Raw genomic sequence first — 9,547 nt, forward strand, 5'->3', positions numbered from 1 at the left:
GTATAGTCCTATTGACAGTTAACATACAGTATAACCAATGGATGGTATGGTCACTAGGTGTCCTCGAGCAGCAGTGTCTCCGTGTCTCAGTGGTCCGTGTCTGAACGGAGGAGTGTGCCAGGACCTCTGGTCTCACTACATCTGTCAGTGTACACACCACTACACTGGAACCACCTGTAACACAGGTACTGGCCTACACACATGGGGACAATTTTCCGCTTTCAATTCAAGATAACATTTATCAAAAACAATGGGCAATTTACACAATTTACTCCCTGAATTGACTGAATTAAAAAACAAATTAACCCCAGCCTTCCTGGTACGACAGTACCACTAAACCTGACTGTGCTTCTGTTCATGGTGTGACCAACCTGTTCAATGACTCGCAGCTCCACTGACTAAGTATTTTATTTTGAACAGAGATTTCAGAGGAGCATGTGTTACGGCTGGGCAGTAGCGGCTACATAGAATATGTGGTCAGAGAGAGCTACAGGAGAGAGCAGCAGCTGAGAGACCTGCTGGACAAAGACAGAGGACAGACAGAGACCAGCAGAGATCTCTCTGAGATAGAAGTCAAGGTGAAGACTGTGGAGAGAGACGCAGTGTTGCTGTTCGTTTTGGGAAGGGAAGGACACTTTGAGCTCAGGGTGAGCTGCACATTATTTCTTTTTTTTACCTTTATTTAACACGGCAAGTCAGTTAAGAACAAATTCTTATTTTCAATGACGGCCTAGTGGATTAACTGCCTTATTCAGCGGCAGAACGACAGATTTCATGTGAGATTAGAGATATTTCTCAGTGAAATACCGATAATGTTAACACCGGTATGTGTTCAGAGAATTTGAATGTGCAGGGCCAAGAAAAAGTATGTGAACCCTTTGGAAATACCTGGATTTCATCAAATTTGATCCGATCTTCATCTAGGTCACAACAATTGATTAACACACAAAATTATATGTTTTCATGTCTTTATTGAACACACCGTGTAAACATTCACAGTGCAGGGTGGAAAAAGTATGTGAACCCTTGGATTCAATAACTGGTTGACCCTCCTTTGGCAGTAATAACCTGATCGAAACGTTTTCTGTAGTTGCGGATCAGACCTGCACAACGGTCAGGAGGAATTTTGGACCATTCCTCTTTACAAAGCTGTTTCAGTTCAGAACTGCTCTCTCGAGATCATGCCACAGCATCTCAATCGGGTTGAGGTCAGGACTCTGACTGGGCCACTCCAGAAGGCGTGTTTTCTTCTGTTCAAGCCATTCTGTTGTTGATTTACTTCTGTGTTTTGGATCGTTGTCCTGTTGCGTCACCCAACTTCTGTTGAGCTTCAATTAGCGGACAGATAGTCTAACCACCAAAATGGTAAACTTGGGAATTTATTTTTCCCTCGATGATAGCAAGCTGTCCAGGCCCTGAAGCAGCAAAACAGCCCCAAACCACAATGCTCCCTCCACCATACTTTCCAGTTGGGATGAGGTTTTGATGTTGGTGTGCTGTGCCTTTTTTCCTCCACACATAGTGTTGTATGTTCCTTCCAAACAACTAAACTGTAGTTTCATCTGTCTACAGAATATTTTGCCAGTAGCGCTGTGGAAAATCCAGGTGCTCTTTTGCAAACTTCAGACTTGCAGCAATGTTTTTTTGGACAGCAGTAACTTCTTCCACAATGTCCTCCCATGAACACCATTCTTGTTTAGTGTTTTACGTATCGTAGACACGTCAGAGATGTTAACGTGTTCCAGAGATTTCTGTAAGTCTTTGACACTCTAGGATTCTTAAGTTCATTGAGCATTCTGTGCTGTGCTTTTGCAGTCATCTTTGCAGGATGGCCACTCCTAAGGAAAGTAGCAACAGTGCTGAAATTTCTCAATTTATAGGCAATTTGTCTTAGCGTGAACTGATGAATATCAAGGCTATTAGAGATACTTTTGTAACCCTTTCCAGCTTTATGCAACTCAAAAAGTCTTCATCTTAAGTCTTCTGAGATCTCTTCTGTTCGAGGCATGGTTCACATCAGGCAATGCTTCTTGTGAATAGCAAACTCAAATTTTGTGAGTGTTTTTTTATAGGGCAAGGCAGCGCTATCCAACATCTCCAGTCCTGTCTCATTGGTTGGACTCCTGGTTAGCTGACTCCTGACTCCAATAAGCTTTTGGAGGTCATTAGCCTAGGGGTTCACATACTTTTTACAACCTACACTGAATGTTTATATGATGTATTCAAAATAGACAAGAAAAATACAATATCTGTGTTGTTAGTTTAAGCACACCGTTTGTCTATTGTTGTGACTTAGATGAAGAGCAGATCAAATTTGATGACCAATTTATGCAGAAATCCAGGTAAATCCAAAGGGTTCACATACTTTTTCTTGCCACTGTAGACAGTTTAGTTATAGGACACGGAAAATTGAGTTTGCAATGGAGGGGAGGAGAGAGCTTCTTAAATGACATTCTTTGGGTGATCTGTGGTTCCAAATGGCACCCTATTCTGTAGTGCACTACTTTTGACAGAGCACTATGAGCCATGGTCAAAAGTAGTGCACTATAAAGTCAATAGGGTGCCATTTGGGATGATTCCTATACACTGTATTCGGAAAGTATTCAGACCCCTTCACCTTTTCCACATTTTATGTTACAGCCTTATTCTAAAATTGATTAAATAGTTTTTTTCCCTCATCAATCTACACACAATACCCATAATGACAAAGCAAAAAACTGTTGTTTTGAAACTTCTGCAAATTTGTAAAAAAACAAAAAAAAAAACAGATCACATTTACATAAGCATTCAGATCCTTTACTCAGTATTATGTTGAAACACCTTTGGCAGTGATTAGAACCTCGAGTATTCTTGGGTATAACGCTAGAAGCTTGGCACACCTGTATTTGGGGAGTTTCTCCCATTCTACTCTACAGATCCTCTCAAGCTCTGTCAGGTTGGATACACAGCTATTTTCAGGTCTCTCCAGAGATGTTAGATCTGGTTCAAGTACGGGCTCTGGCCGGGCCACTCAAGGACATTCAGAGACTTGTCCCGAAGCCTTTCCTGCGTTGTCTTGACTGTGTCCTTACGGTCGTTGTCCTTTTGGAAGGTTAACCTTCGACCTGAATCAAATCAAACTTTATTTGCCACATGCGCCGAATACAACAAGTGTAGACTTTACCATGAAATGCTTACTTAGAAGCCCTTAACCAAGTGCAGTTCAAGAAGAAGAAAATATTTACCAAGTAGACTAAAATAAAAAGTAACACAATAACGAGGCTATATACAGGGGGCGCCGGTACTGAGTCAATGTGCAGGGGTACAGGCTAGTTGAGGTAATCTGTACATGTAGGTGGGGGTGAAGAGACTATGCATAGGTAACAAACAAACAGCGAGTAGCAACAGTGTACAAGAGGGGGGGGTGTCAATGTAAATTGTCCAGTGGCGATTTTTATGAATTGTTCGGCAGTCTAATGGCTTGGGGGTAGAAGCTGTTGAGAAGCCTTTTGGTCCTAGACTTGGTGCTCCGGTACCACTTGCCGTGCGGTAGCAGAGCAAACAGCCATGGCTCGAACCCAGAGTCTCTAGTGGCACAGCTACCCGGGAGGCCTAGCCGTAGAACATTTTGAGGATTTTGGTACCCATGCCAATTCTTTTCAGTCTCCTGAGGTGGAAAATATTTTGTAGTGCCCTTTTCATGACTGTCTTGGTGTGTTTGGACCATGATTGTTCGTTGGTGATGCACGACAGCCCCGTCGATATTAATGAGGGCCTGTTACACCCACCTTTTCCTGTAGTCTCGATCAGCTCCTTTGTCTTGCTCACATTGAGGGAGAGAGTGGTCTTAGTGCCAGCTTCACTTTGTGGTGGTAAATAGACGGCTATGAATAATACAGATGAGAACTCTCTTGGTAGATAGTGTGGTCGACTGCTTATCATAAGGTACTCTACCTCAGACGAGCAATACCTTGAGACTTCTTTAATATTAGACATCGGGCACCAGCTGTTATTGACAAAAAGACACACACCCCCACCGCTCATCTTACCAGAGGTAGCATCTCGGTTCTGCCGGTGCATAGAAAATTCCGCCAGCTCTATATGGTCTGTTTCTTCGTTCAGCCACGTTACAGTTTTTCTACTATTAAGATAGTAGGTCATCAACTTTATTTTCCCCAGTCAGAGGGCCCGAGTGCTCTGGAGCAGGGTTTCATCAAGGATCTTTCTGTACTTTGCTACATTTATCTTTCCCTCGATCCTGACTAGTCTCCCAGGCCCTGTCGCTGAAATACACACCCACAGCATGATGCTGCCACCAAAATGCTTCATCAGAGCAGAGAATCTTGCTTCTCATGGTCAGAGTCCTTTAGGTGCCTTTTGGCAAACTCCAAGCGGGCTGTCATGTGCCTTTTACTGAGTAGTGGCTTCCGTCTGGCTACTCTACCATAAAGGCCTAATTGGTGGAGTGCTGCAGAGATGGGAGAACTTTCCAGAAGGACAACCATCTCCACAGAGGAACTCTGTCAGAGTTACCATCAGTCACCTTCTTGCTCACCTCCCTGACAAAGGCTCTGCTCCCCCGAATGCTCAGTTTGCCTAGCAAAGGAAGAGCCTTGGTGCTTCCAAACTTCTTCCAATTTAAGAATGGAGGAGGTTCTTGGGGACCTTCAATGCTGCAGAAATGTTTTGGTACCCTTCCCCAGATCTGTGCCTCCTATCTCAAAGCTCTACAGACAATTCCTTTGACCTTATATACACTGTCATATACACTGCCTTATATAGACATGTGTGTGCCTTTCCAAATAATGTCCAATCAATTGAATTGACCACAGGTGTACTCCAATCAAGTTCTAGAAACATCAAGGATGATCAATGGAAATAGGATGCACCTGAGCTCAATTTTGAGTCTCATAGCAAAGGGTCTGAATAGTTATGTAAATAAGGTATTTGTTTATGTTTAATAAAATTGCAAACATTTCTAAAAAACTGTTTTTGCTTTGTCATTGTGGGGTATTGTGTGTAGATTGAGGGAAAAAAACAGTTTAATCCATTTTAGAATATGGCTGTAACATAACAAAATGTGTAAAACGTCAAGGGGTCTGAATACTTTCCAAATGTACTGTACATTCAGAGTTCTGTTGGAGTCTGCACTTCCGGAGTAAAGTGTTAACTCTTAGCTGTCCGTATTTTAAACCAAGTTTCCGTTGACACGTTCAGGTGATGGATGGAAACCTTCTGTACGTCTCCAGAGACAGAAAGTCAGACGTCCTCTCAGAGGTAACCACCAGCGTTGGAGCATGGTGCTGCTGACAACACCAGGGTTGGGGTTCAATTCCTGCATGGGCCTCTTTCTCAATATATGTGTTAGCTGTCGGTGCTTTAACCTAAATATCATTATTTATCATGCTAGATAGCCTCAGAGACCAGCATGGCGGACGGGGACTGGCATGTCCTCCATCTTTCCACAGTTGGACAGAGCACTGTCCTTCTGATGGACGGCCAGACAGTCACGAACACTAGCAATGACGGAGCTCTGGACCTAAGTGCTGTCAATGTGGAGAAGATCATCCTTGGAGCAACTCCACCACCATCCCGAGACACGAGAATCAAGCGCCCAGGTTGGAAGAAATGGTGTAGGATGAAGTTGCCCTTAGATGCCGATCTTCGGTCAGTTTAGCATTTTCCCAACTAATGGTTAAGGTTAGAATTGGGAAGGGAAATCCTAGACTTCACCCCGGATCGGAATACCTTTCAGTTTGTCAGTCAATGACATACTGCTGAGCTGTGTATTCATTAACAGTGTATTACTGTAATCGTGTTCTCAGGGTATTAGTGTTCATGTGTCATGACCTGCAGTGTGAAGATGTACAGCCAATCCCAAATCCTACCTCCTATGTAGTTTCATAGATCCGAGTGGATTGGATAGGTGTTGCAATATGGTCAAAAATGCACATTATTGTGCTGGAGTGTCTGGTGGAGCATTCTAAGCTCCCGACTGAACTCGTTTCCCCCTTAGCAATGGGGGTTCAAGCCCCGGGTCTGCCAACTGTCTGCCCTTCACTGCTTCACTCAATCTTTACTTATATCTGTCTTGTCAAAAATAAATAAAGTGATGAACTCCCATCCCAGAAATACACTTGACCTCTTTGAAGGCAAAGTGAATATTGATTCACATCCAGTTTAAAAACGATCTACACAGCTACCTAGGGGGTTAGCAGTTAGGGGCATGTTTTGGGATCAGGCAAGTATGTTTCCTCTGTCTCCCCTCAGTAGGGTTCTCTGGTTGTGTGGAGTATGTCCGATACAATGGCCATTTCCTGCCAGTCAGCGGCTACAGTCTGATAGTGGAGGTTTGGCCCAGTTCTACCCTGCTTCAGTCCAGCTGTGAGTCCCCAGGCTCCTGTGTTCCCTCATGTGAGTCACTGACACACACACATTAAATCTAACAGATAGGCTCCTCCTCTTACCTGTCCATACTGTAACACACATTTCCTCTGGTACATCCAGGCTCCTGTGTTCCCTCATGTGAGTCACTGACACACACACATTAAATCTAACAGATAGGCTCCTCCTCTTACCTGTCCATACTGTAACACACATTTCCTCTGGTACATCCAGGCTCCTGTGTTCCCTCATGTGAGTCACTGACACACACACATTAAATCTAACAGATAGGCTCCTCCTCTTACCTGTCCATACTGTAACACACATTTCCTCTGGTACATCCAGGCTCCTGTGTTCCCTCATGTGAGTCACTGACACACACACATTAAATCTAACAGATAGGCTCCTCCTCTTACCTGTCCATACTGTAACACACATTTCCTCTGGTACATCCAGGCTCCTGTGTTCCCTCATGTGAGTCACTGACACACACACATTAAATCTAACAGATAGGCTCCTCCTCTTACCTGTCCATACTGTAACACACATTTCCTCTGGTACATCCAGGCTCCTGTGTTTCCACCACTTGCCCTGAGGATGTCCCCACCAACGCCAGACTACCTTGCCTCTCTCTGCCCTGTCCCACTGCTCCAGCCTGCGGTGGCTCGGCTGGCACTAGGAACAGCTCCTGTATCTGCCTCACGGCTGGCTCCTGTGAGCTCTGCTCCTCCCCTCCACCAGAGGACTTCCAGGGAGGAGCAGGAGTGTGTTCTGATAAGGAGGCCCTCAGGGGCCCCTCCGCTCCTCTGTGGGTCATCAGCGTGGTTCTCCCCATCACCTCCTTCCTCCTGGGCCTGGGTGTGTTCCTCTGCCTGGGGAGACGCAATGCTAACGCCTGCTGCCACCGGCCACAGAAGCGTCAGGCTGAAAGTGGCTCACCGCAACGTGGAGAGGAAGGGACGGACAACGGAGCGTTTTGTTTTGAAGGCCCGAGGACCACTAGTTCTGTACCTGCGGTGAGAGGGAAGCCACCTGACGGGATCCGGGCGGACAAACCGAGGGAGGCTGTCCAGGACAGCTACAGTACAGCCAGGCCAGGTGTGGAGGCTGGTGGACACAGTGAGGAGCTGGAATACTACGAGATAGACAGTGTCTACAGTGTGTTCCAATCTGACACTGGCTCTCTAAGGCTCACTGGGTCTCTCCACAACACAGATTGGGAGAGGACAGAGACTGGAGTGAGGGGAGGATTGAGGGGATGTCAGAAGAAAACGCCAGATTCCCCAAATCCAGATGAACGAGAGAGGCCAGTGGAGCTGTGGCAGAGGCCCCTGACACACCTTGACCAAAGAGTCTCCAGAGACGGAGGATGTGGTATGGCCAGTGGGCCGCTGAGCCAGGTAGCTGATGAAGAGCAGCGCTTCCCCGGGAGGTTGGTAGTGCCAGGGCTGAGGGGTCCTCCTCACTGTCTCTCTGTGGAGGAGGTGAGGAAGCTGAACAGCCCTGTGGGTGTTCAGTTACATCAGCTGGCTCAATGGCCCAGGCCTGGCAGACCTACCAGAGGGATAAACAGAGGGATGGACAGCAACACCCACAGCTCCTTTACCTGCTCAGAGGTCGACTTTGACAGGGACTTTGCTCTACTAAGCGCCCAGGGCTTGTTACAGGAGCGGACACTGATCACCACCCCCAGAGAACCAGTGGAGAGCCTGCCTGTGCCCCCCTCTCAGGCCCAGTACAGGACTAGGACGGCCGACTCTGGAGATTCCCTTCAACACTGGGAGCAACTCCTGAACATGTGTGTGTGTTTCCACACCTACGCCCCAGTGTTTGAGGACATAGCAGAGCTGCCAATGGAACAACCACCTGACTGGGACAGGCAAAGCGATCTGGAGGAGATCATATGACAGGTCATGAAAAGAAAATGTACAAGAACTATGGTAAAGATTGTTTCATTGTAAGAGCTCTGCCAGGGAATGAGTTTGCTTTTATTCATGCAGGTGTTTGCATCGTAATTGAGGGTAAAGTACATCCCTGGCAATGTGTGTTGACAGTATTGTGGACAGCAGAATGTACTGTATGCAGAATGACTATATTTATATTGTAATGCAATGCTCTCAAACATCCTATCCCACCCATTTATTTTCACTGACTGTTGCATTGAAATAGTCTCATGTTTTTCTCATGTCACTCAAAGCTGTGCATCATTGTGTTGTTTACCTTCCATCTGGTTAGTGTTTTGGATTTAGATCACTTTTGTCTCACTGCAACAGTGCAGTTGAACGCAGAAACAGTTCAGCACCAGGGCTACTGTTCTTTACATTGAGGGAGTTTTATTACGCTGGCCTGGGTTGAACCGGGCAACAGCCCGTCACATCATCGGGCGAAAGCTGGGAGCACCCTTCTCAGACCTAACAGCAATCTGCGCAGCTCGGTCATGTTGTCAACAAGGCAGCATGGTGCATCGTCCAGAAACATACATCTCTTTGCCAGAAAATGAACTAGTTTTAATTTTGATAAAGCATTAAGAAAACAATCACATAATCCTACGCATCACTCCATGTGCTTAATTACGTCACTTTTGTTTTGAGCTGACTTTGCCATTGGCCATAGCGGGGTACCTGGCTCAAGCCCGGGGGGCATTCACTTTTCACCCAATTCAAACTCCTCCCACCGGGGTAACCCGGGCCAGATAAACAACCCCCCCCCAGTGTCAAATGACTAGCTCCACTTTCTATAGGTACGCCAATCTGTAGAGCTGACTAGCTCTACTTTCTATAGGTACGCCAATCTGTAGAGCTGACTAGCTCTACTTTCTATAGGTACGCCCATCTGTAGAGAGCTGACGAGCTCTACTTTCTATAGGTACGCCAATCTGTAGAGAGCTGACGAGCTCTACATTCAATAGGTACGCCAATCTGTAGAGAGCCGACTAGCTCTACTTTCTATAGGTACGCCAATCTGTAGAGCTGACTAGCTCCACTCTCTATAGGTATGCCAATCTGTAGAGAGCTGACTAGCTCTACTTTCAATAGGTACGCCAATCTGTAGAGCTGACTAGCTCTACTTTCTATAGGTACGCCAATCTGTAGAGCTGACTAGCTCTACTTGAGCTCTGAAGTAATTTACAAGTCTTTATGGCACCATACACACACACACAGTCCACTCCTTTATGAACTCAACC

At 45.9% G+C, this 9,547-nt stretch overlaps 1 protein-coding gene across 1 annotated transcript; it reads left to right on the forward strand.

Annotated features, from left to right (window-relative positions):
- The first annotated feature begins 37 nt into the window (after window positions 1–37).
- On the forward strand, window positions 38–9,467 carry LOC135514581 (protocadherin Fat 4-like). Its single transcript, XM_064938013.1, has 7 exons — window positions 38–185; window positions 421–647; window positions 5,197–5,256; window positions 5,390–5,646; window positions 5,805–5,844; window positions 6,198–6,393; window positions 6,931–9,467. Exons 1-7 carry the CDS (start codon window positions 38–40, stop codon window positions 8,268–8,270), a joined length of 2,268 nt encoding a protein of 755 aa, XP_064794085.1. The 3' UTR covers window positions 8,271–9,467.
- The last annotated feature ends 80 nt before the right edge of the window (window positions 9,468–9,547 follow it).

Source organism: Oncorhynchus masou, chromosome 26, assembly GCF_036934945.1.
Source record: "Oncorhynchus masou masou isolate Uvic2021 chromosome 26, UVic_Omas_1.1, whole genome shotgun sequence".
Lineage (NCBI taxonomy): Eukaryota > Metazoa > Chordata > Actinopteri > Salmoniformes > Salmonidae > Oncorhynchus > Oncorhynchus masou.

Excerpts from the sequence above, each read along its gene's own strand:
- LOC135514581 (XM_064938013.1), top strand. The coding sequence starts at position 38 with ATGGATGGTATGGTCACTAGGTGTCCTCGAGCAGCAGTGTCTCCGTGT. Across the intron at positions 186-420 it reads TGGAACCACCTGTAACACAG|AGATTTCAGAGGAGCATGTG; the intron begins GTACTGGCCTAC and ends TATTTTGAACAG. Across the intron at positions 5,257-5,389 it reads AGTCAGACGTCCTCTCAGAG|ATAGCCTCAGAGACCAGCAT; the intron begins GTAACCACCAGC and ends TTATCATGCTAG.